This window comes from Lampetra planeri, chromosome 15 (genome assembly GCF_965212315.1).
Source record: "Lampetra planeri chromosome 15, kcLamPlan1.2.h2, whole genome shotgun sequence".
Lineage (NCBI taxonomy): Eukaryota > Metazoa > Chordata > Hyperoartia > Petromyzontiformes > Petromyzontidae > Lampetra > Lampetra planeri.
Genome location: NC_136121.1, coordinates 6,307,390 through 6,334,578, shown reverse-complemented (window position 1 = coordinate 6,334,578; position 27,189 = coordinate 6,307,390). Strand labels below are relative to the sequence as shown.

The 27,189-nt window shown below is 50.3% G+C and overlaps 1 protein-coding gene across 1 annotated transcript in view; it reads left to right on the top strand.

The window, feature by feature from the left end:
* Positions 1-1,737: 1,737 nt before the first annotated feature.
* Positions 1,738-27,189, top strand: part of LOC144722629 (transforming growth factor-beta-induced protein ig-h3-like) — a 31,845-nt gene continuing 6,393 nt past the window's right edge. The window contains exons 1-14 of the mRNA XM_078600885.1: positions 1,738-2,044; positions 2,973-3,071; positions 6,417-6,481; positions 7,958-8,115; positions 10,559-10,723; positions 11,127-11,273; positions 12,792-12,933; positions 14,693-14,905; positions 19,245-19,382; positions 20,311-20,459; positions 21,113-21,249; positions 24,546-24,676; positions 25,268-25,398; positions 26,774-26,876. Of these exons, the coding sequence (XP_078457011.1) occupies positions 1,938-2,044; positions 2,973-3,071; positions 6,417-6,481; positions 7,958-8,115; positions 10,559-10,723; positions 11,127-11,273; positions 12,792-12,933; positions 14,693-14,905; positions 19,245-19,382; positions 20,311-20,459; positions 21,113-21,249; positions 24,546-24,676; positions 25,268-25,398; positions 26,774-26,876 (1,885 nt within the window). The 5' untranslated portion in view covers positions 1,738-1,937. The remainder of the gene's footprint in view (positions 2,045-2,972; positions 3,072-6,416; positions 6,482-7,957; positions 8,116-10,558; positions 10,724-11,126; positions 11,274-12,791; positions 12,934-14,692; positions 14,906-19,244; positions 19,383-20,310; positions 20,460-21,112; positions 21,250-24,545; positions 24,677-25,267; positions 25,399-26,773; positions 26,877-27,189) is intronic.

The following is a 27,189-nucleotide window of genomic DNA, read 5'->3' as shown; positions in this document are numbered from 1 at the left end:
TTGCCCGAGGAATTGTGGTTTCGCCGTTAGGGTGCGCTCAGAATTTCCCCACCAGCTTGGAACAAAACGTTCTAAATGAAGGTACGAGATCCCAAGTTGTTTGTTGTCTTGTTAAAATATATATTTAAGCAAAAAGGGCACTTCACGTTCAAACAAACATAATGTATCCATGGCTCCTTTGCGAGAGTGCGATGCAAGCCAGATTTGTTCGACTCTTGTTTTTGAACCGTTCGTGTTAGAGCCGAAGAAATCTGCCAACCACTGAGCATTTTATCCACCAGAGGTCACTTGAGTTACATCTCCATGTAAGATCTGTCTATTTTTTTTTTAAACGGCACAAAGAGTTGTTGAGTCCGGACAATAAGGCCCCGCGCAACGTACTGGCGATGTGTGGGGAATCACTATCATTGTGGATACTATTATCCGCGGGGTTAACCCGATTGTACTCCACTTATCTGTAAGAGAAAATGTGTGAATGTGCCACAAGTAACTGGACAAATAGGACTGCTGGTAAGAGATTTCGTTGCACCCAATTGGCTGCCCCAGTGGAAGCAGACCAGCAGAGTTCTGTATTTAAAATGTATTTTGGCTTATTTCTGACAAATACAGTCATTATTAAGTGAAATATTTGGTTACATTTATATTTGTGGTTTTTGAATGTGCAAAAATCAGCGCACAATTAATTCACACCAGGCACTAAATTGAAGTATCCTGGATAGATATTCCACACTTACATTCTACATGCCCCAACACCGTGCAGAATTTAAATTTGTCTTTGAAGATTTTGGAACATGAAAATGTGGACCTTGACGGATGAGAGGATCAGAATCTTGGGAAAACTCTCCATGAGTGACATCCACAAATTCCCATCGACAATCTTGACAACCCGAGCTGTATTCCCCAGTCATGGCGAACATCAGCGGCTCGTGACATCTGAGCTACTAATGCTCCACAGCAGCCATCACTCAGCCTTTACAACGGCGAGCCAAAGTACCAGGGGGGGGGGCATTGTCAAAGTTCCTATGCTCACAACCCCGTGACCTCGGCTAGCATCGGTGGCGAGTGATACGTGGAGTGGCCTTGCTCTATGTAATCTTTCAAACGTGGGATTTGGGCCGTGACAACGGCATACGACGTCAACTTAATGTCCATAGTTAAATTTCGATTTAAAGCTTTCGTGACTGCAGGGATTCATCTTCTTGGTTCTTTCGGTAATGTCACGTAGAATGGAAATAATAAAATAATAAAAATTAAACATAATGAAATAATTCTCACGACGTTTCGGCCACAACGCAAGCAGCCGTCGTCAGGTGGAGAGCAGCTCTGTCGAGAAGACAGAGTCTGACATAGTTAGGTTAGCGGTGAGAGTGCCAACTCTTAAGATATCCAGCCACCGATGCATATTACACGGTACAGGCAGGGTGGAGCAGTGGCACAGTGGTTAGCGCGCTGCGCTACGAGTCTGGCGACCCAACTCCGTCAGACGCCTAAGATAAAAATTCGAGCGATATTTGAAACAATCCTGAGTGGTCTCCTCTTCACAAACCTGCACTGACCGGCGTGTTGAAGTACGGTCAAACAGCTCTCCCCACCGCCACCACCTACCCTACTCCCCCCCACGACTAACACGGCATGGGGATGCTTTCATCCAGCAGTGGATTGACAAAAGGAGCTTAAAAACGATTGCGTGACACGCAAAATTACCCCTCCTTGCCACTGGAGGGCATTTGCCTCCGTGCAAAACCCCCCGTGGCCGCACTTTGAAAAACACTTTTTTTTGGGGGGGGGGGGGGTGGGGAGAGCCAGTGGCACTCAAATAACGTGGCCGCAATTTCTCCGCCTACCCGGAGCCGGCTCCTGAGCCCCTATATAACGACGGTGGAGCGACGGAGGCCACCCCATTCGTGTCGCTGCTCGGCTCTCTGGGAACCTGCACCATGCTCGCCTCGTGTCTCCTCGTTGCGCTCGCGTTCTCGCTGGTGGCGAACGCATCGCACTTCGACCGCACCGTGTCCCACAGTCGCATCCGCGGCCGGACACAAGGGTAACAGCAACCCCCCCCCCCCCCCCCCATCTTTCTTGCTCTCTCTCTCTCTTTCTCGTCCGAGATCTTGCCGCTTGTCGACGTTTTTGCGAGCGACGGTCAAATTTTGGTTGCGGTCGGAGCAAAAAGCGATGGCTTTTTGCAAAGGGCTGCGTTGAATTTATTGCGCGATTAATTTGTTGGCAATGTCTTCTCGATTACCTTTGTTTCGTGAGATTTTTAAATGTCGTTTTTTTCTTGCGTGTACTCATCTCCCATGAGATAAGGTGCGATTTACATTTATATAGAGAGAGTATTTTAGCAACTTATACGTTAAGGCATTATTTTATATATGACAACATTTCTGAAAGTACTTCCATTTAAGCAAATTTAATTCACAATGTTGGTCAGAATTGTTACGTGTACAATTCCGTATCTAACATGCCAAGTAAAAATGTATATATACGCACCGCAAAAACTCATGGAATTAAAAAATGTATTCAAAGTTTGTGTGTGTAACGACGGCATGTAGAAAAATAAGTTCAGCCTTTCCACGGCTTAAAACAAATGTTAGACCTAAATTCCCTTTCTAGAGGGTATATGCACCACAGAGGTGAACACGTTAATTACATTTATTACGATTAACTGTTCACGTTAGACACCGCGAGCAATGTGTTCACGCTGTGCGAGGCGTACGCGTATGTCCGTGGGTAAGCGACGACAATCTGAATTGGTCCTGGGCTTCCCCTGGGTTGACTCAGCCTCAAATGAGTACTTGGTGCGGTGTGTAAACATCGCCACAGGGGCAACGGGGCGTGGTGCAACCCCCTCGCGTGCTGTGCCGGCCGTCATAGTTGCCGCTTGCTAACAGCACTTGCCCCAACAGTCCGTTAAGGCTGTCTGGGGGATCTTTGGCTCCGCATTAACCGAGCTGATGATCTCACCACAGGGCCAACGTGTGCGCCGTGCAGAAGGTGGTGGACACAGATAAGAAATACTACTCCAACTGCAAGCAGTGGTACCAGAAGCAGATCTGCGGCAAGAAAACGTGAGTGCGGAGCGAGCGTTCGTTTCAGCGACAGCTCGCATTGAATGAGCCAGACGTGTTGGGTCCAACCCAGCAATCTGGTTACGAATCTTGTGCCTCCGCAGGACTTAAGAATTTCTCTCGAGGTAATCCAGATGACAAGCTTGGGCTTGAGCCTGGTTTGGTACTGGGGCGCGAAGCCACCGGAGGTTTGCCAGGTGTTGTAGGTGTGGCACCGCGAGGTGGTTGGGTGTTCTCCAGATTCTGTGGCTTCCTCCCACATGATGCCAAACACTTACCGGTGGAATTGGCCAAACAATCCCCACGTTGGACTCAGTGAGGCTTCATGAATAAATATAATTAATGATTATTATTTGTGTCGGTGGAGAATGCAAGAAATGGCGTTCAGATAAATTGAGTTAAATTAGTTTAAAGACTCAGTAAGGCTTTCCGTATAAATAATTTAACTTAGTTAAAGCTGTACTGTGTGTGCAGCTCAGATTCATTCCAGTATTTAATATGATATTCACTAGTGTCAAAAAAACATGTAAATGACGGTATGGTAAATATGTGATTATGTACTGTTTGCTATGCAGTTTAATAGTGTACAAAAATAAACAACAATCTATAGCCCTTTGTAAATGCACTATTGGATAAAGGCCTTCTCCCACCAAAGTCAAGGAAACTAAAAGACCATACTTCACTACTCTGGTCAGTGTACGATGGATTAAGGCAGTGTTCGGGACCGTTTCAGATATCACTGTCACTGATGGGAATCAAACTCAGGTCGCTGGGTTCATAGTGAAGTGCATGAACCACTGTGTCAGAACGGAGTATTTCCACACTAAAACATAGAATACTACTCATCCCCGTAATATACGATGGGTTGAAAAGGTCTCATCTGAACGCAATCAAATAATGCGGCACGCTACGGATAATTTGAAGCCCTTTTGCACGATAACAACATTACACGGTGCACGGAGAGTGCACAGTGAACTTTTTCACGCCGTCACGTTTGTGCGCTTGTACGTTAGCACCACTTTTATTGCGCACGCGTAAATATAGACGTGAGGATGGATGAGTTGGTTGAACGCTTGCCTCGCAAGCAAGAAGGTCGTGGGTTCAAATCCCACAACGTAGTGGTGCACCCGGGGGTCGGATACCAAGAACGTTTCTTTGCCAAAATTACGCCACATTCGTCACATCGATCGTGTGACGGCATTTGTAAAAATAACCAGGTAAACACGTAGCCCCCCTCCACCCCCCCCCCGTCAGAGTGTTGAACGAATCGGTTTAATAAATTGAACACGTGTGTAGAGTTAACGGTATTTGTTGACCTCTGCAGTCTTTTGGACTATTTTTAAAAAAGCGGAACGCTGCAAAACCCTATTTTTGACTCGGTTACCCCCCACTCCCCTTCCACGATCTGTCCTGCACTTTGTAGGGCATAGTGAAAACCCGTCCATAAAACAAGGCATGGAGTTCACTGGACTAGTATAGGAGGCAACACAATTCCTGCTCAGTCCATTCCAGTTATATTTGGTCCACACCTGCTATTTTCGTGGGTGTGTGGGTATGGCGCGAATATAATAATGACACTTCAAGTGAGTCGCACCGTTGCACCGGGAAATGTCCATGCTTTCTGTGTAACGTAGATCACGTTCGCTTGACTTGATAGACGTGGAAAGTTGCACAGTGGTGGTGGTCATGGGAGACTGAAGTTTTGGAATCACAACTCTTTGAAACGCCCTCAACTTTAATGTAAAAGAACACTGTTGCATATCTGCTTCATTCCGCTTGAACGGTGTAGCCAGCTCCGGCTTCAGGGTTCACGTCAGCTCCGGCGACTCCCGCACATCTGCATTTACGATCAGTACAGGTGTGTGTGTTTACAGGTGTGTGTGTGTACAGGTGTGTGCAGGTGTGTGTGTGTGTACAGGTGTGTGTGCAGGTGTGTGTGTACAGGTGTGTGTGTGCAGGTGTGTGTGTGTACAGGTGTGTGTGTACAGGTGTGTGTACAGGTCTGTGTGTGTGTACAGGTGTGTGTGTGTGCAGGTGTGTGTGTGTACAGGTGTGTGTACAGGTGTGAATGGGGAGCGGTAGTGTAGCGGTTAGCGCGCTGCGCTATGAACCTGGCGACCCGGGTTCGATTCCCGCTCACGGCTAACACCAGTGACGATTATCTGAACCGGTCCTGGGCCTCCCCTAGGTCGACTCAGCCTTAAATGAGTACCTGGTGCGGTGTGTAAACATCGCCACTGGGGAGACAAAGGCGGTCGGGCGTGGTGTTGGCCACCCACCCCCTCGTGTGCCGTGCGGGCCTTCATAGGTGCTCGCTAACAGCACTTGCCCCTACAGTCTGTTAAGGCTATACGGGGGATCTTTGTCTTTGTACAGGTGTGTGTGTGTACAGGTGTGTGTACAGGTGTGTGTACAGGTGTGTGTACAGGTGTGTGTACAGGTGTGTGTACAGGTGTGTGTACAGGTGTGTGTAGGTGTGTGTGTGTACAGGTGTGTGCGCAGGGCGTGAACCCAGCGCTCCGAAAATAAGCTCTGCCCGGGATGTGTAATTCGTACAAGCCCTCGCACGATTTGCGGACGCGTTTAGCGGGGCATAAAATCCTAAACGGCCTCTTAATTAGCTTGGCTCTGAGACTTCAACCCGCCAGGGGGTGGTTGTAGTGGGGGGTGGGGGGCAGAGGGAGCTGGGGCCTCGGGAAATACATAATGGAAAAAACGAAGAAAAAAATGAGCGCAATGTCTGGCAGGCGCTCATTGTTTGAAAGGTCAGGCCGCAGACTGTGCATGAGTAACTCTGCTTCCCGCCTGCACCTTCTACGCCCGCGTCTGGACGAGCCACATGCAGGGCTGTCATTCCTTTTGAAAAAAAAAAAACACATTGTTGGGGGGGGGGGGAGACGAAAGGGTGGGTAGACAAAGTGGCTTCAAAGCCATAAGTCATTTCACTTACAACTGACCCACCTAGAAACCCCAGAGGGCCTTTCGAGCATCAATTATGGGAGATGCGGCGTCGAAATAAAGTGAGGGATTTGACCCTTGCTCTGAAACCTGTCATGTGCACGAACGACTCCGGGACCCGTACCTCCCGGTAGCAAGGCAGGAGGAACTCATAATTCGTGTTGCCACCTGTTGAAGAAGCCCACCGTTGTGTAACAACAACAACAACACAAAAGGTCAGGGTTTAGCTTGGCCCCGGGCATGGCAACGGGGAAAGCAACATGTACGGCAGGCATCTGGAGGAAGAGGCCACTGCTGGACAACTGGGGGCCTTATTTGTCCTGGAATGTGGGAGCAAGCGGTGCCTGCCTTTCACACGTGGGCCTCTCGCTGCCCTCTCTCGCACAGGATCGTGACCCACGAGTGCTGCCCAGGCTACGTCAGAGTGGACGGCGTCGATGGCTGTTCGGCAAGTGAGTGTCTTTTTACGCTCATCGATGTGAGCACGGGCGAACCCTCATTCCATCACTGTAACGTCGGTGTCAGGAAAAAAAATTTAGCCGTAAAAACAAAGTTTTTGACTATAAATCCTTTATATGCGTGGCATCGGTTTTATTTTATTATTCATTTCTGTTTTTCTTGAGTAAGAGTTTCATTTTTATCACATTGGTATTTTAAATTAAATATGAAAAAAAAAATTTCTCCTAAAAAGTGGAAAATTTAGGAAAAAAATTTTCACGAAAATAAATTGTCACGCACAACGAGTCTGTGTGCAAAATGTCAGCTCGATTGGATCACGGGAAGTGGGTTAAAAAACGACCGAAAGATTTGCACGGTCGTAAGCGCGCAAGCAAGCAAGCAAGTGAACTTAATATAAATGATTTAAAAATACATGTTATATATGTGTGCCTCCTGAATATTTGTTCACCCAGCGTTAAATATTTGAGAATAATGGGAAATCTTGTAAGCCCCCCCGCCCCCTCCCGTTATACTTTTGAACAAAGTGAATTATCTTTGCATATGAATCAATATCTTCATAGTTTCAACTAAAACCTTTACCACCATTCTCAAATAATTATATATTTCTGCACAATTCATAAAACAAACCATCCAGTTAAATAAAATGAAATACGTTGAATATGTGAATTGTAACGAGATTAAGTGAGGTTTGGTTCTATATCATAATAATAATTTACATCACTTTTTAACTCCACTGCTGGATGAATACCTCCGCATGCCATGTCGATCATGTGTTGGCCTCCCAGAACTAATATCACTCACCACTGGCGTTCAATGATATCTGAGTTGGGGCTGGTTGTCAGTGGTCTAAGTGAGCATTATGCTGTCTATGCAATTTCAATATGGGGATCAAATCACCATGACCAAGACTCAATTCCACTTCCTCTGTGTTAGGAATAGATTCTTGTTTTTTTCTTCTGCGCACTGTTATGAAAACATTCCCACATTGTGCCAGGATGTGGGTTTCACAAGTGCTTTGTGTTTCCCCCATCGCACACAAAACACACAATGATGGGGAGTGGTGGCGCAGCGGTTAGCGCGCTGTACTATGGACCCAGTGACCCGAGTTCGATTCCTGCTAACGGCCAACACCAGTGATCATTATTTGAACCCGTGCTGTGCCTCCCCTAGGTTGACTCAGCCGCAAATGAGTACCTGGTGCTGTGTGTTAACATTTTCACTCGGGAGATAAACGTGGCCGGGCGTGGTGCTGGCCACCCATTTCCTCGTGTACCGTTCCGACCTTCATAAGTGCTCACTAACAGCGCTTGCCCCATCAGTCTGTTAAAGCTATACAGGAGATATTTGTATGCCAGCGACTGTGTGCATTTAAATGTAATAATCTCAATGCTTCCGCTGCTTCTGCTGCTGCTGTTGTAATCGTGAACACGACGTGTTTTTCCTCCCTGCCTTTTTTTTCCGTGCACCAGTCACTCCCATCGTGAACGTTTACGAGACGCTGGATCCCATCGAGGCCACTCTCACGCAGAAATACTCGAACCAGTCGGGACTGCGGCCTGAGATCGAGGGGCCTGGAGCTCACACCATGTTCGCTCCCAGCAATGAGGCGTGGTTAGAGCTGCCCAAGGTAGGTCCTCCACTGCACACGGGAGCCTCGGCTCAATACATTTAACCACAACGCTACCAAGATAATTAATTAAACACATTCCTAAGGAGGGAGCTGGTAGGAACGTTGGGTTGCTCGGTCAGTGGCCAGGGTCAACGGCGGCGTGGTGTATTCCGCAAATATGCCCGACTGTGAGGGCGGGCACAAGCTGGCGTGAGTAGGCTAAACGTTGAGTTTTATAAGGGCACCACGGGATGACCAGCCCCTCCCCCCAGCCCCTCCCCACCCTCCCCTCCCCACCCAGCCCCTCCCCACCCTCTCCACCCAGCCCGACCCCTCCCATTTTTGGATGCACGACGGACGGACACAATAATCCCCTGTGGGCTGGTGGAACCAGGAGGTTCCTACCAGTATCATTCGAATTGTGTCCCCTAACAGGGACAAGTCATTGAATTGCGAGGTAGAACCTTCAGTCGCCCCCCCCCCCCCCCCCGGCTGCGGTGAGGGGCCGACTGAAGAGGTGACAGCAGCCGTCTCACGGTGTCATCCTCTGGGGTCGTGCAGCCATGCGACGCCGTTACGCAGCCGCCTCTCGGGAGTGAACAACGCAAACAGAAGCTTCTGTTTGCTCGCACGATAAGAAGTGTCAATCTGTGTAAAGCCGTGCATTTGAAACGTGCTTTTAGCAAATGCACGTGACTTTAATTCCGCCAAAAATTGCAGGGAGTATTTCGTTTGAAGGTCCTTTTCATTCTCTGGGAAAATCGGTCTTTGTTGCGCGTTTGCCTTGTGTGCACTGTGCATGACATTAGAGGCAGGCTTAGCGCTGTATAGCATCGGCGTCCGGGTTTAAATTAGCTGGAGGGTGGGTCCTTCAATTCACCACTTAGTTGGGGCCAAACGGTTTCCCCCCGCTGAGAACGATGTTGCACTCTTTGTTAAGTCAAGCGCACAAGCGCAGGGCTTTTGCCAATGGCACTTTAAGCTTTTTTAATTGTTATTATTTCCGTGCGTGCCCCTCTCTCCACCCCTCCCTCTCTCTCTCTCTCATGGGTGCCTAGCCCTGATTATCGGCCGTTAGCGAAAAGATGAAATCGGTGTGTGTGGGAACTTGTTCCTATTCAGCACTTCACAGGGTGTTCTATACTTTTTAAGAACACTGCAAGATGTTGGCGATTAGTTGAAAGCTTTGTTAAGATATTTTATAAGAGCGGTCTACTATTAGACCGTACAGATCAATGTTCCCTTGTGTGTGTGCGCGTGTCTATTCACATGCTCGCTAGGGAACGTGAAGGAGTCCCCGTAAGTCCACGTGTGTGTGTGTATCCCCCTCCTCGGCCGAAACCCTGGATAAAGCTATTGTTAGGTTATACAATTAGAGGGGCATTCTTTTGATCGTTGTTCCTTTCTATAGGAGACTAGCGGTAAGTGCCCGGCGTTGCCCGGGCGAAAAAGACAGACACACACATCGACCTACACACACAGACATTGACCCCCACACACAAAGACATCGACTTACACACACACAGATATGGAGGTACACACACACATGGACTAACACAAAAAGATCCCCTGTATAGCCTGAACAGACTGTAGGGGCAAGTGCTGTTAGCGAGCACCTATGAAGGCCAGTACGGCACACGAGGGGGTGGGTGGCCAACACCACGCCCGGCTGCCTTTGTCTCCCCAGTGGCGATGTTTACACATCGCACCAGGTACTCATTTGAGGCTGAGTCGATCTAGGGGAGGCCCAGGACCGGTTCAGATAATCGTCACTGGGTGTTGGCCGTGAGCGGGAATCGAACCCGGGTCGCCAGGTTCGTAGCGCAGCGCGCTAACCGCTACACTACCGCTCCCCGTCCACATGGTATCACACACACACACATGCACCTACACACAAATATTCCTGTGTGTGCGTCTCGTGTTAATAAGCACGGGCATAACTTCATTTCATATGACCCACAACCACCACTTTGAAACGGCCCGTAAACACATATCGATCCATTCATGACCAGCACTATGATTCATCATTAGTTTACTTTGGGTTCGGTCGTGTTGGTATCCCAATGTTTAACGAGAACCCTCCACCACCTGACGGAGCCAATCTAAACACGTTCTCACGTGGGCAAACATCATCATCATCATCACGATGGGCAGATACCCTGTCGGGGTCCACTTTCCTCTCCGTCTTGTGCCAATGTGCCCAAGTAGTGCAACATCTTTCTGGCACCAATCTCTGATGTTGTCAAGACATACCGATTGATTTTATTCATGAGCAAAACCAGAAATGTAGAAAAAGAAGAGGCGACATTATTGTTCAAATTGTTTAATTGCCTGTCTCGCCAACGGTTTGTAAAAGTCCTTTAGCGGCCCTCGGTGAGGAAAATCCTGATCCCTGGTTTAACCTCGCGTGCAGGAGGTTCGCGACTAAATCCTGATCCCTGGTTTAACCTCTCGCGTGCAGGAGGTTCGCGACTCGCTCACGACCAACGTGAACATCGAGCTGCTCAACGCTCTGCGCTACCACATGGTGGACCGGCGGCTGCTCACGAGTGACCTCAAGGACGGCACGGTGCTCACCTCCATGTACGAGAAGCAGAAGCTCTACGTGAACCACTACCCCAACGGGGTGAGAGCGCGCCCGCCCGCACCCACCTGATTCACCTGCTCCGTCTCCGTCGCGCACACGCGTCTGTCGCTCCGCGCAAATAAAATAAAGAAAACACACACAAATGACACGTGCCATCAGCCACGTGGCCTTCTGGAAGTGCACAATCCCAGCAGCACGGTTGGCTAAGTACGGTGCGAAAGACGTTCAAGCTTTGGTTCAACACACGCAAACTCTGCACCGGTTTCAAAGCACAGTGTATCTTCAAGCAATGCTGGTGAACTAACTGCTTGACGCTTATAATCGCAGGACAGGGCCTTCCTGCACCTCTCAGCACCACCCTGAACCCCTCCCCCCGGAGTGCCCTCTCTGAGTCACGGCCTCGAAACGAGAGCGTCTCTCTCTCTCCCGTTGTCGTTCGCAGATCATCACCATGAACTGCGCCCGTCTCATCCGCCCCAACCACCTGGCGACCAACGGCGTGGTGCACGTCATCGACCGCGTCGTCGTGCCCGTGTCCAACATGATCGGCGATGTCATCAGCTACGACGAGGACATGGAGTCGATGCGGGTGTGTGGACAGGGGGCCGTCCATAAATGACGTCACGCACCTAGGGGGGGGAGGGGGTGGGGTCAGACATTTGTGACGATGTGTGACGAGGGGGTGGGGGGGGGTGTTTGAGAAATGTGACGTCACATCAAAATGCGCAACTTTGAATAAATATAGACAACACGTTCTACTTAATTGAATAGACTTTTTTTATAAATGTTTTCTCCTACAACATCAGAGTGCAGCGCCACATTAAATACGCACTACAATGACAATAGTTTAAAGCGATTTAAATCATGTTTTATTTTTGGGGGGGGGGGGGCAGAGCTTTGTGACGTCATATTCGAGGGGGGGGTCTGACTTTTTGTGACGCCGTGTGACGAGGGGGGGGGGTCAAAAATCGTCCAAAATCGCGTGACGTCATTTATGGACGGCCCCACACGCGCGTGTCTGGAAGAGGCTCCTGAAGGACGCTGCTGCTGCTGCTGCGCAGTTGGAGTCAGTCGCCCTCCAGCAACAACAATGGAGGGCCTTAGAGGAGCGACGCTCACAACGACGAGCGGAGCGCCCGGCGGATAAAAACAAAACGCAGCAAGTTGGCACAGTAGGGGCGGGGGGGGGCAACAGCTTGGTGCGTCTGCCGGTCATCTCAGTCAGCCAACCCATGGCAACCAACCCGCTGGGTCTGTCCCGAGACCTCCTGCCAGCGAGCCTTCGACACTTCGCGTGGCCTCAAAGTGCACCTGGCCTGGCACCATTGTGACGTCACCTCGTTGCGAATGGCGTGGTGTTGGTGCTGCGCTACCAACCCGGCAGAGACACGAGTTCCATTTCCCTCCCACGGCCAACACCAGTGACGGTCACCTGAACCGTCGCCGCTGGGGAGACAAAGGCGACCGTGCGTGGTGTTGACCACAAACTCGTGCGCCGTGCCGGCCTTCATTGGTGCTCGCTAACAGCACTTGCCCCAACAGTCAGTTGAGGCTATATGGGGGGGGGATCTTTGTCTTTGCTCGTCCGTGATGAGAGTCGAGCTTTCAAATGCAAGACAACATTGTATTCATTGTGAACTTTAGATGTGACCCGCATCTCTGCAGAGAGAGGCAGTTCGTATCGTAAGCGGAGGAGAAATGAGTGCCGGCTTGAGGAGGCTTCTGGGGCTGGGCCCTACCGCCACCAAACATCCCTCGGGTCCGGCCAAGTTCACTCGCCTTGGCAGTTAAACCACTGTTGACGATGGTTCACATCCATCCATGAGGAGCCGGGCCTGGGAGAAAGGGGAAGTTATTCAACCTCGACGTGAACAGGGGCAGGGAGTCAACAGCATTGACGGCTGGAGCCGGGCCTGGGATAAGGGGATTATGTTGCATCACTGGAAATACATCTAAAAAACAAGCTTTTGTCAACAGTTAAATGCCCAATTTTTGTGAAAGAAAACATTAATATCTTGACCGTGGCCTCTTTAGCTGACGCAGCTACGGCCATGAACGCCCATTCGCATCTCAGATCTGCGTTTCTGTCTCTTCGTGGTGTCCGCAGGCGGCAGTGGAGGCCTCCGGACTGATGCCAATGCTCAACTCGGAGGGGCCCATCACTCTGTTCGTGCCCAGCAATGAGGCGTTTAAAAAAATCCCCAAGGGAACGCTCAACAGAATCCTGGCAGATCCTCCGGCACTCAAGGGTAATTCAATTAGCAGCGGGGCGGGGCGGGGGGGGGAGGCTGTGTCGTTCCAGAAAGGAAGAGGTGAAATTACGTTTTCAATTTCGCCTTCGTGTGCTAAATGGAACACTCCTGCGCGACAAATCTGGCTCAGACGTCGTACTTGAATGTTCCCTTGGTTGGACATCGACTCTATATTCTGGAGGCGAGCATTTTTTCACGAACAAAAAAGAAATACCCTTTCAGAAATCGCGGTGCTTGGTATGTCCCACGGCCGATTGTCACCACGTGCACATTTCCACGTGGAGGGATGTTTCAGCCAAACAGGTGTTTCAATTGAGTGCAATTCATATTTTTAATGCTGGTCTCGATTTATTTTTTTCCTCCCCCAGGGACAAAATTAAATGCCGTTTTGCACGCGCGGTCATCTCGTGGCGTGCAATGCATGCGCGCGCACGCACGCACCACACTTAGCGCATAATTGTGGGTCGTTACTGCCGAAGAAACGCAACTAATGAAATAAAACCACTTGAGACAGCAGCAGGCCTCCCGTAACGCTTAGTTCCTGGCACTAACAATTATGGGGTGGGCCGAGGGGTGAGCCGAGGGTGGTGGGGGAGGTTGAGAAAGTCTAACAACCAAGCATGAGATGGCCGGTACGATTCGGGGAGCTAATTACCGTGTCACGTACTAAGCCAGCGCGTGTCAGATCCAGGGATCAACGCTCCGGGGTGATTACCTCCCAGGTGGGAGGTGGGGGGGGGAGGGGGTTAAAATGGGTTTCCCTGTTGTGGTGCGGGTTGATGGGCTGCGCAATAATCACCGATGACTGCAACGTCGTTCCCTGTGTGAGCCCCCCCCTCCCACTCCGCCCGCCCCAATCTCAGATTGTACCCGCGTCGCTAAGTTGCCGCCTGGAGAGCACGCGGTGTTTAAACGCCGTCCGTTGTGCGTTGCCTTCCTGCGTAGAAGGCGCGCGGTGTCAAATTTGTCGACTAGCGTCCATCGTTGCACGCATTGTAAATGCGTCGATTGCCGCGTCCAAGAATGGTTTAAGAGGCCGCGCGAAAAACCGCGCGCAATTCTGGCATTGAACGCGATCAACCAAGAGCCATCGACGCGCCTCCGATGAGCACAGTTGGCTACGTACGGTGCGAAAGAAGTTCAACGAACATGCATACAGCAAACGAGATGGTCACGAGATATTAGACGGTTAAAATGAGACCAGAAGGAGCGGATTCGCGAATCGAATCGAAACTTTTAATTGTGAGAACGCATATCTGGCAACCCCCTTATCAGTGCCTACTTTATTACAGACCAATTCAGACCTTACTGGTCACCCCGCGCCCTTATAAATCTCAACGTTCATCCCACAAAGTCCCATCACAAGGGAGAAACACAAACAAATAGACAAAAATACTTTTTGGCCCGTATTGAAACGGCTGTACATCGTATGATCCAGGACACTAATTTTCCCTGTACAAGAATACGGGTAAACCTTATGGGCGGACAGGTATAGGGATTTCGATTTAAAGCTTTCGTGACTGTAGGGATTCATCTTCTTGGTTTACCGAAAGAACCAAGAAGAGGTATAGGGATGTATAGCGTCACCAGAGGGACAAATCATTGCATACCTTCTACCCCGTGCATCTACACAGGCAGGCAGAGTTTACATTGCTCATTCATCTAGCAGTGGACACAAAATGTCTCACGATGCCGACGATGACGATGTTCATTATATCCTCCCTCCCTAAATAACCGAGCGCTCCTGTCCCGACAGCCATGGTGAACAACCACCTCATCTCGTCCCTGCAATGCTCCGAGTCCATCCTGGGCACCACCGCCGTGGAGACGGCCGAGGGGACGAAGCTGCAGGTCACGTGCAACGGCGACGACATCACCCTGAACGGGAAGGTGAACGTGATACGCAAGGACATCGTCACCACTAACGGGGTCATCCACCTCATCGACGACCTGCTGCTGCCCGACACAGGTGAAAAGCAGCCTCGGCACCGCGAACTCCGCAGTGGCCGGTGGCACGGGGGGCCTACGGCGGAGGAACAATTAACAGAGCCGGGACCGATTCAGCCCGGGACGTCGCCGATTGTATTCGTAGATTCGCTTAATTCTAAGGCCGCAACGGTGTCATTGACGAGTGCGTCGAGTTGGCTCGGTTTTTTTTTGGCTCAACTTGCTTCTGCACCACTGCCAGCGGCAGCAGCAGCATCGCCAAATAAATTAAAATATGTGATTGATAGTTATAATTAATATACATTATTTAAATAAATACGCAAAGGCCCTCCGATGTGTCCTCGGGTTGAACCGCTCGTCGCGGATTAAGAACAAACACAGCACAACTGCAAAAAGGCTTCGCGACATATGTATATTTATATGCAATGAAGAACAGATTGATCGAGTGTAATCATCGTCATCATCATCGGGAATGAGACACGATCTATCCGCTGCTGGGTGAAGGCCTGCCCAATCTGTCGCCGTCGGTCACGGCCTCGCGATGCAACGATGCGGCGCTCATCGGTCATCCCATTGCTCCATCCTTGTGGTAGACCTTAGAGTTTCCTGGCCGTCCTCACGAAACACAATCGCCAGAAGGGATGTTAACGGACGGACGAGACAGGTAAACGGACTGCCAGTCAAAGGAGACAACACACGAGAGAGGACTGCCGCTGTGCCAGTTGGAGCGGTGAAATCAGATCGCGCACAGGAACGAAATTAATTAATTTGTGGAATCGCAGGGCCGCGAGGAATTGCCACGTCCTTGGCACACCTCCATTCCGTAGTGGATAGAATATGGCTGCTGCTGCTGATGATGATGACATAGAATCTTTTATATATATACTGGAGAGAGCAGGTGAGGTTGAGTGCTGGGTGATGACAGATCGTGCGGTGAATAGCGTGCTTCTTGGCGTACCCTTGTGCAGAGTGTGAAAGACAGAACTTGAATATGTGCCTTCAGAAGATCAAATGCAAGAGGCATGTCCAGGTGTAGTGTACTGCATTCCTTGCATGCTAGGATGGGTGCTGTGTGGAATTCCAACTGTTGTTTCTACTGCACACTCACTGCCCTGCCGTGTGAGTGTCAACAAAGCATCGTACCAAATGTGTAGACCCACATGCACACAGTACGTACACATCCGTCGTCATGAACCGTGCACATTTTTTGTGATGCTGCTGCCGCTTTGGCAGCAATGCACAAATAACAACAACAACAAACGTAACACATTCATCAGGAACAATGCGGCCTTGAAAGAAAAAGTTGTACGCATTGTATGTGTTCTGTAGGAGGGGGAATTGCCTGAAATGTCACCTATTATTTATATAAACTAAACTCATTTTATTTTAGCAGGTAAGGCCCACTGAGCTTTGTAGATCTTTTTCAGAAGCGACCTGGCCACAAATGACAGCTCAACAAAGTGGCTGATCACGTGGACATTTATAGCAGCCAAATACTCTAAACGCGTGTTTATAAATGTGGAGGGAAAACCCGAGGACCCGGAGAAAAATCCACGCAACCACAGGGAGAACACGCAAACTCCAAATATACAGCAGGAGTCAGACTGGGGATCGAACCAACGCACTCCTGTGTACCGGGCGAGATAGTTAACATCTCACCTCTGCGGTGCCCCCTATTCATTATTTTAAGACCGCAGTGTTGTGAACCACGCAGTCTCTTAACGAGAGGTGGTGTATCACTGTCGACAAATCATACACAGTAATACCCCAGTTAACGTCAGGGATGCGTTCCTGAAAGGTGCGACAACAAAATATTGAGACGACCGTACGTTAATAATACATTGCGCTCTGCAGCACGATGCATTTCCTTGAGCGCAACGCAAAGTGGTTCGCGTACAGGGTAGTCGGTGGTGGGGGTGACGGCTGAGAAGGGACAGATGATGCCGTGAGCGGGGGTTGAAGCGCCGCAAATCGGGTGTCGGTGTTCATAATGAATTGCCGACGTCAAAGGGACGAGACGTAAATCGGGGTATCGCCGCTGAGTATAATTCACACTCTTGAAACGCCTCTGCACGTGGGCGGTTTGTGCCCTTCACCTCACGGTGTTCGAGTTTGGCCTCGGCAAAAAAATAAAAATTTAAACGCGAACGGGCGCCGGTGTTTTACGACGGACCAAATTGGCCGCACGCCTGGACGTTTCACGTTTGGGAAATGACCTCAGAGGATCTCCCTTGCGTTTAAGCCCCTGCACGAGAAGTCAGTTCTGACGAGTCATTAGCCCTTATTTGGGCCCTCCCGAGCCTAAGACCTCGAGCAGATAGTTCTGTTGCTCCTGCCCGATGAGGGATATGGGGTTTTATTATTCCCATCAGTCATACTACATCACTCGCACACAGCTGCGTAATACGCTGTGCTGCTGTGATACGTTCTTAGCAAAGGTAAAATAATTAGGACTCGACATCAGTTTTTTGTTTATTTGATCGAGCTAAATACATTACACGCACACTTTACGGTGTAGAGATTTCACAATGTTTTATTATTTTAAAGATTTCTAAAGCGCAACAAGCCGCACAGAGGTTCTAGAGCACTGTACAGTATAATAAAATAATGGTCAGTAAAAGTCACAGAAACACATATGTAAGATATAACACACAGTGTAATTAATCAGTGACAGAGCATACAAATGGTATCTTCTTACAAATGCTCAACACACATCAATGACACTTGCGCCCTAAAAAAAACGACTACCCAATTCCTCCAAAGCGAAGTGAGATATATTTCGATTTAAAGCTTTCGTGACTGCAGGGATTCATCTTCTTGGTTCTTTCGGTAAAGTCACGTAGAAGGGAAATCATATTTTATAATGTTTTATTTTTATTATTTTATTATTTCCCTTCTACGTGACTTTACCGAAAGAACCAAGAAGAGGTGAGATATCTTACTAAATGCGTTTATTTATTCGTTTCTGAACGGGAGAATCTCAGAGGTCAGGCGGAGTTCTATGGGCAGAGCGTCCCACGTCTGAGTCTAATCCGTCTAAACTTCCACGTGTCCACCATGGCGTTGGCGTCATCCTATCGAGATTTGAGAGCATTCACACTACCTGCCGCATGCCCCCCCCCCGATCCCTTGGCTGCTCCCCCCCTAGTACCCTATATAGACACGTGTCTCTAAATAGCCCTCTTCATACGCTACAGTAACTTTGCTGGAGCAGTCACACCTGATGACGGATGCTTGTGTTGATTCCGAAACGTCGTGATTTAATTTAGTTGTTTTCTTTTTAGTTTATTTTGTTTTCACCTACGTGACTTTACCGAAAAAAACAAAGAGTAAGAATCACAAGTGTTCGCAAACACCACAGTTTTAACCGCAGTCGTGTGGATTTTTCTCCAGGTTCTCCGGTTTTTCCCTCCACATTTAGAATCAACATCACGCGTTTATAGTATTTGGCTGCTGCAATACATTTCCACGTAATAAGCAACTTTGTTGAGCTACCATTTGTGGCCAGGTCGCTTCTGACACAGAGCTATTTAGCTCAGTGGGCCTTACCTGGTAAAATAGTTTAGTTTAGACTATGATTGTTTCTAGATTCTTCTCCTGTGTTCCTGTGAATCATTGAAAAGACATTCGGTAAAAAAATCCCAAACGTAAAACGAACGTCTCGGCCAACATGTCAACCACGCAGCTCAGACTGCCTAATTGTCATCGAGTTCATAATGAATGGCACTTTGGACGGCAGAGTGGCCCAGTGGTAACACGCGTGCCTCTCTCCCTATTGAGTTTGTATGTTTCCCCCACCTTGTTTGGCATGAGTTTCATCCTGCCATAATTAAAACACATTCAATGTAACTGGTAATGGTATTGGCCAAACATCCCAAAGTAGGAAACTTCAGACTCAGAGTGTGGCAGAATAACTGCATTCCGTCATTTTGTCTTAGCCCACCGTCCAATACGTTGAGAAAATGTGGACAACCGAGAGGCATCAGTGAGACAGAGTAACGACCACAGACCGATTCCGTCTTTCCCAGGTCACCCTTGCAAATGAGACTGACACTGGTCTCTGTGAATTCTCTCCTGGCTAAAAAAAGAGAAATCTTCAACTCGTCTTCACTCGGACTAAATTTTCTCTGTAGAAATGGGTTTCCCCGTCGCCTACGGATTGGAACGGTTCGCGTGCGACTGACGTCAAATCGAACAACAACAAAAAACAGAACTAAATCGATGGACCCTGGAAATCGTTGACTCCAGGGCGCGAGACTTTGATCTCATGGCCTCAGGAGACGCCGCGAGTCGTTTAAACGCCCCCCCCCCCGACCATCGCCATCGCCAACCCAGAACCCCGACCCCTCGTCTGCCCGCAGCCAAGGACGTGTTCGACGTCGCCGAGAAGTACGGCGTGGAGACTTTCATGGACGTCTTCGCAGAGGCCGGCCTCAAGTCCAGCCTGAAGGTGGGGGAGGAGTACACGATCCTGGCGCCCAAGGACAGCGCCATGGAAGGTAGGGACTGCTCCCAGCAAGGGGCGGGGGGCTTCTCTGCCTCACATCATTGATACTTAATTTGGAGCTTTCGTGACTGCAGGAATTACTCTGTGGTTCTTACGGTAAAGTGACGTATAAAGAGAAAGTAATAAATTAAATACTAGCATACTACGTTTCGATTGCAACACAAGCAATCGTCATCAGGTATAAATGAAATAGAAACACAAATCTAGTATACTTAGACATGTAATGTAATACAACAGAGAGTCGGATAACATAACAGTCAACACCCTACCTGGTTGATTACGTTCTTCCTGAGAATGCTAAATTTGAGAGAGGGATAAAACACAGAATCAGAGACCTATAGACAGACATATAAGCAGACAGATATCTGTGATGTCTGTCTATATGTCTCTGGTTCTGTGTTTCATCTCTCTCTCAAATTTTGCATTCTCAGGAAGAACGTAATCAACCAGGTAGGGTGTTGACTGTTATGTTATCCGTCACATCATTGATGTCGATTGCCGTCGTCGTCGTTTGCTGTTATCGCCGGGTGCCCCTTGTCAAAGCTCTCTCGAAAGTCAAAGCAATGTCCCTGCTCACGTGGGCATTGAGGCGGTGCTTGTTTCCTGCTTACGGCCCCGAGCCAGCGGCCAACGTTCCCTGTCCCTCCGCCGGGACGACGACTTCATCCGCAGGACAACCAACTGTCGGCTCGCCGCCAAAAGTGCAACTCGTTTTAATGATGCCAGGAGGCAATGACCCCAGCCAGAATATGAACTCGCAGCCTTTCGATTTCGAGTCGCTTGCCCTGCCACTGAGCCGCCGGGCAAAAGCGCTCGAGCCGCAGCGAACGCGAGATCGGCCGTGCACACGAACGACGTTCGTTTTGACCGTCGTGACGAAACGTCGCCGTGAAACGCTTCGGGCGTTCCCCGTCCGACAGATTCCGCGATGTCGACCTCGTCGGACAGCACGCAGAAGATGCTGCTCAATCACGTGGTCCGTGGCCGCCACCTCTCCAATCAGCTGTATCACGGCCAGAAACTCGAGACGCTTGGCGGGCAACAGCTACGCGTCTTCCTCTACCACCGGGTAAGTGCCGCGCGTCTCTCCCTCCCCGTCGCACGCTCGCGCACCGACGCGGCTCGCAGCGAGCGCCCCCCCCGCCCCGTGCCGTCCGCGGCGGGAACGCCGAGAACGCCGCCGATCGTCTCCTCCAGTGCGCAAACGGAGGAGGGACTGAGCTCGCGCGATCGACGGAGCTGCTTTTGAGTGTTTAGTTTGTTGTCCTTACCCCCGCACCTCCAATTTGCACGGTTGGCTACGTGCAGAAAATGATTGTCGGTAGTAATCGGAAAAGTTGCCAAGGGAAGGATTCGACCTGACGTGAGCCACCAGAGGACACGTCAAGTCGCCATGGCAGTGGACGGTAACGTTCTCATTCGCTTCCCCTCCCACTGGAGCGTCTTCCCCTGCCCCGGGCTCAAGACTCACGCTTTGCCCACGCGCGGTCAGTGCCGTTTGGTGAAGGCGGCGAGCGCAGCCGTCGTTGCAATAGATTTTTCTGCAGTGCCCTCTGCCGATGCCTACAGCACCCGATCCATGCGTGGTGGCCAGCCCATCCGAGCGCTATCCAGCCTCGACCCCTGCCAAAGCCGAGATCGGGCGGGATGGGGCACGTGTCGAGGATGATCTGACCGCCGCGGCGGTATTGACGCCGTCGCGTTCCCCCCCCCCCCCCCCAGGCGATCTGCGTCGAGACGTCGTGCGTGAACGTGCGCGACAAGTCCACCAACACGGGCGCACTCTTCGTGGTCGACAAGGTCATCAAGCCGGCCACCAGCACCATCATGGAGCTCCTCCGCAACGACGCTCGCTTCAGGTGAGTCCGCCCCACGTCCTGCGTCAAGAGGGACCCCGAGCTGCGCCATTATCTGTCTCCCTCGTGTGCACGCAACGCCAGTGCTGTTGATTCTCACCGCGGTTTTAATAGCAGCTGTCCACTGAAACGTAGATTTTAAATCGCTCGGCAATGCTACGTCGAATAATCATTGGCAATCCGAGGCTGAGAGTTGGTCAACAGTTTGAAAATCTCAACGCTCTTTTTAAGGTATAATTATTACCTACCGTCAGCCGTGAAGACGAGACTACGATTGATGTTTTCTCTGTAAATATAATGATAATAATTAACGTCCCGCCACCGTATCACATCGCGTACAGATGTCTGGTAATATCAAGGCTTCACACGTCTGCCATCCAGAGATGAAAAGACCTTGTGGTTCATGAACGGCTCAACCTGTTTTGAAGGAAGCTATGATTTCCTTAAGCCAAGCAACGATGCCTTGGGAGTCTTGGAGCCTTCCTGTCTGTTCCCGTTCGCGATGTGTCTCGTTCGCGCGTTACTTCGTTGGAATTCTGTCTGCTGGAAGAAAATAAATCAACATTGAAGATCCCTGTGGCATCTTTCACTAGAGCAGAGCATTGCGTGCGAGGTTCATACCACAACTACCAATTTGTAAAATTGGCAAGGACATTTTAACGAGCTTTCCTACATTATATGTTGACATGTCTTCATTGCAAGGGATCGTTTTTGATTTACAAAACTACGCGGTTATAATAATCGGATTATTTATTGAACATTTTTATTCGTGGTTAATGTGTTTTAAAATTAACCTTCATTTCCGACTTTCATTTTGCTGATGTATTCTTTGTTGAATTTACAACTCTTGTCTTCTGCACGGAAATATTTCTGAACTCCACATATTCTGTTCGTACCCCAGGCCTCCTTTGTCTTCGTGGTGTCTTACCTGGTTATACATAATACCCATGCGTGTGTGCGTGTATGTACCAGTTCCTTCCTTGTAAATGTGTTTGATCATATAACTATATTGCTTACTAATCCCTTGGTTGGTGAGAGCTTGGATAATAGTCCGGCATGATGTTCCTTGATGCTCATTTGCTCTTTCTAGGCTCTGATTGTTAGGCTGTATGGAGGTCAGTGGTAGAAAAACCTTTCCTAAATCCACCTTGCTCAGTCTGCTGTTGGATGAATGGAGGAATTTGGGGGATCATTTGATCGTACTTCACCACGCTGGTCAGTACGGGCTGGTGACGGCAGTGAGCGTATATGCGGGGGCATAGAATTACAGTACAACGAACAGATCTGTCTCTGCAATGCCCTGCGCAGACTGCCGCCGGCGTAGCGCCGCAGTCCGCAACGCCGCGACCTCATGACCAGCTGCGTCATCTCAGGAGCGTGAAGCTTTTCTTTAAACAGTGGATTTAAAAAAAAAAGCATTAAAGTTCAGATTCCCAATTAAACAAACCAGGTGTTCTGCATGCGCGACGCTACCTAACGCACAATGACCGACCTCGAAGCCACATTTCTATTGCTAAGAAGTTCCACCACTCCTCCCTCCCTCCCACACGTATACGCGCTTCAACCCAACCTGTTGACAGGAATTGGACGTTGAGTCACCTCTGCCCGTTGTTGTGATTGGCAAGGCTCAGCATCTGGATTGGTGGCCACAAATTGTAAATAAAGCAAGCAACGTTCCCCCCGTCTGACTTTGCGGATGGTCGTGTGCAGGTGCTCGCTAACAGCACTCGCCCCCAACAGTCTGTTTAAGGCCATACGGGCAACCGTAGTCTTCGTGGAACAATAGTAACGAGGAGCGGTGGCAAAGCAGTTAGCGCACAGCGCTACGAACCCGGTGACCCGAGTTCGATACCCGCTCATGACCAAGAGCAGTGGCGAATATTTGAACCAGTCCTGTGCCTTCCCTAGGTCGACTCAGCCTTAAATAAGTACCTGGTATGGTAAGGAAGTGACCAGGCATGGTGCCATCGTAGCTGCTCGCTAACAGCACTTGCCCCAACAGTCTGTGAATTTTATTCATTTGAGGCTAAGTTGACCCAGAGGAGACCCACAACCTCTTTTTTTCAGATATTCACCACTGGTGTTAGCCGTGAGCAACGTCCGAAGTTCAGTGCGCGAACGACGACACTGCCGCTCCCCCACTGATATCAACGCACACACAACGCCATTCATACTCATCTCTCCACATGCCTTTTTGATTAATTATGGTCCTGCAGAAGAAAAAAAAAACTTTTCTTCACTCAAGGAAAATATAGGAGGATATTTAAAACAAACACGTGTTAGAGAAATACGAAAGCCTACCGAAACGAAACCAGACGCTTTATTTGCCCCCCCCCACCACCAACTCCTCTCTCCCTCGGTCGTTGTTTAAAATTCCCTTACTCGGCATCGCTGAGTGGATGCATTCATTTGTTTTAACACACGGACCTCTGTTCAACCCAGGGCGAGCTTCACCTTTCTCACCCCGCTCCTGCGCCTGCCCGTCGCCCCTTCCCTCGTCTCCTCCACCCTCCTCCTCCACCGCCCACCCTACCACCGTCTCCCCGTGTGCCCCCCTGTGTGTGGTGTGCGTGTGTGTGGTGTGCGTGTGTGTGATGTGCGTGTGTGTGGTGTGCGTGTGTGTGGTGTGCGCGTGTGGTGTGCGTGTGTGTGGTGTGCGTGTGTGGTTTGTGTGGTACGTGTGTGTGTGTGCGTGTGGTGTGCGTGTGTGTGTTGTGCGCGTGTGTGGTGTCTGCGTGTGTGTGGTGTGCGTGTGTGTGGTGTGCGTGTGTGTGGTGTGCGCGTGTGGTGTGCGTGTGTGTGGTGTGCGTGTGTGGTTTGTGTGGTACGTGTGTGTGTGTGCGTGTGGTGTGCGTGTGTGTGTTGTGCGCGTGTGTGGTGTCTGCGTGTGTGTGGTGTGCGTGTGTGTGGTGTGCGTGTGTGGTACATGTGTGTGTGTGCGTGTGGTGTGCGTGTGTGTGGTGTGCGTGTGTGCGGTGTGCGTGTGTGGTGTGTAGCGGTAGGGTAAGTGGTGCGCTACGAACCCCGGGGAAACCGAGTTCAAATCCCGCTCGCGGCCAACACCAGTGATGATTATTTGAACCGGTCCTGGGCCTCCCCTAGGTCGACTTAGCCTCAAATGAGTACTTGGTGCAGTGTGTAAACATCGTCACTGGAGAGACAAAGGCGGCCGGGCGTGGTTGCTGGCCACCCACCCCCCTCGCAGTGTGCCGCGCCGGCCAATCGTAGGCGCTCGCTAACCGCACTTGCCCCTGCAGTGAGTTGAGGCTACACGGGTGACCTTTGTCTTTGTGTTGCAGCACGCTGCTGTCCCTGGTGAACGTGGCTGGGCTGGCACAGAAGTTCGGGCGCCAGGGCGAGATGACGCTGTTTGCGCCCACGAACGAGGCCTTTAAATCGCTGGGCCCTGCCGAGCTCACCAAACTGAAGCGTGCGTTGCCCTTCCCCTGAGCGCCGCTCTTTGTTTCGCCCCCCCCCCCGGCCCCCCCCCCACTCACAGCGCCCCCCCCCCTTCCCCCAGCGCACTTTTATTACGTAGCTTTTTTTCCCCCCAACTTGGGATGCTGCCCTTCGTGTGTAATGGTTAAATGGGGTGACGCGGTGGCGAGATGTTAAATGCTTCGCCTGCTATGCAGGAGGTTGTGGGTTCGATCCCGATCCTGACAATGACTGTATATTTGGAGTTTCCATGTTCTCCCCGTGGTCACGTAGATTTTTTTTTCCGGGTTCTCTGGTTTTTCTCCTCCACATGTAAAAAAAAAAACATGCGTTTGTAATATTTGGCTGTGAAAATGTTCCACTTAAAAAGCCACTTCATTGGGCTATCATTTCTCAGTGGCTTCTGCCACTCTGCAAGGGCTTTGCACGGTGACACTGAGTTGCTGTGTCTCGCACAAAGTTCTCCTATTCGGCCAATCAGTCAGGAGAATGCTCCCAAGGCCTGACTGAGTGGTTCTGTGTGAGCCACCGCGGATGTGGTGGCAACAGCTGCTGGAGTCGGGCATCTCTCCGTCGCCCGCAGGGAATCGTAAGGAGCTGACCGCTCTGATCAATGGCCACGTCAGCCAGGGCATCCTCGTGAGCGGAGGCATCGTCCCCGTGGGCAGCAACCTCGTGAAGACGGCGCAGGGCACGCGCCTCGACGTCATCGTGGTACGGCGGCTCTCCCCTCACCACAACCACCGTCTCCCCTCACCGCCTCCCCTCACCGCCGTTCCTCGCCGCCACCCCTCGCCGCCGCCACCACTGACCGTCAGCCCTCATCCCAGTTTGCTCACCACAACCACACAACCACCCGCCACCAGAGGTCGCAAACGGGTTTTGATTCTTTACCCGTACCCGTACCCGGCCGCACCAGGGTCGCAAATGGGTACCCGTACCCGTACCTGGCCGGGTACGGGTACCCGTTCCCTACCCGTACCCTACCCGAAATGAGTGACAAACGGTTACTCACCAGTGACTCACGGCCTACCCGTACCCGTACCCGGCCGCACCAGGGTCGCAAACGGGTACCCGTACCCGTACCTGGCTGGGTACGGGTAGCCGGGTATCGGGTAGGGTACGGGTATCGGGTACCCGGTTGCGACCTCTGCCCGCCACCCCTCACCACAACCACCGTCACCCCTCACCACAATCACTGTCACCCCTCACCACAACCACTGTCACTACTCACCACAACCACCGTCTCGCCTCACCATAATCACCGTCACTAATCACCAACGTAACTTTGGGTCTAGCTGCTTGTGTCATTGAGCGGCTGCTTTTTAGATGTATTGCTTTAGCACATTACCGTACACAAATCAAACAAATAGATACGTTAGTAAGGGAGGTGGCTAAATCACTGAAAATAACAACGTGTGATTCAACAGCACTCATGGCCTAAAGATTAATGTTTCCCAGCGGTATTTGTGAGATTTCTTTAAACAACCAAATGCTACTGAGAAGCTTGACTGATTATTTATGATTAGTAGCGCGCTCCTCGCTGATGACTCAGTGATGTGCAGACCAGGCCGCGGTTTTCCAAGTGGCATTGGTTCATGAGGCAACACGTTTCTGGGGAGACATGAAATTGAAGCTTTTGTTATAGCTTCGTTTAAACACGTGTATTTTGGAGGCTGATTCATTACAATTGTATTTGGAGTTTTTCTTTGACAACGCTATGAGGTATTGCCGGAATAACTTGTCACGAAAATTATAATATTGTTGTTATGCATGATGAATCATATCGTTCAGTGATTCATAATTCGTTTATGTTGGGATAGATCATATAGAGAAGAGTTCTCAGACAGATGTATGGACGCACTATTTCCTAGGCAATGCAATGAACATCAAAAAAATAAATATCAATTAGCTCCCTTTAAAACAAATCTATAAATTCACAAGCACATCGCTCACCGCAGTCCTCATCCAGCAGTGGAGTTGCAAACGGGACTGCGCGTGTACTCGGCCCGGCACATACAAGCACAGTTCGCTCGAAGCAACATCGGACGCTTGTGTTTTTGTCTTTTTCCACTGACTGCCATTGCAGAGGAATGGCACCACCTACGTGAACAACAAGAAGATGGTGCAGGCCGACATCTTGGGTGTGAACGGAGTGATTCACGCCATTGACGGGGTCATTCTGCCCGGGGGTAAGTGTCCCCCCCCCCCCATCGTCCACGCTCTCGCAGCGGATTTTGGCTCGCCACCGAACAAAGACGCCCGCCGCATCGAGCGCTTTCGGATGCGCTGGGACGCTCTTCCCTCCGATATTCGGAAGCCACCGGAGCGATGCACTTTTAAATAATCTAGATTGAAAACTCATTTCTTTACAACTGCTTTTTGTGTCCAGTTTGTTGTCCTTCTCCCCGCACCTCCAATTAACACGGTTGGCTACGTACGGTGCGAAAGAAGTTCAACATACATGCACACTCGCCTCGGGTTGTCACCTCTGAGGTGCACACC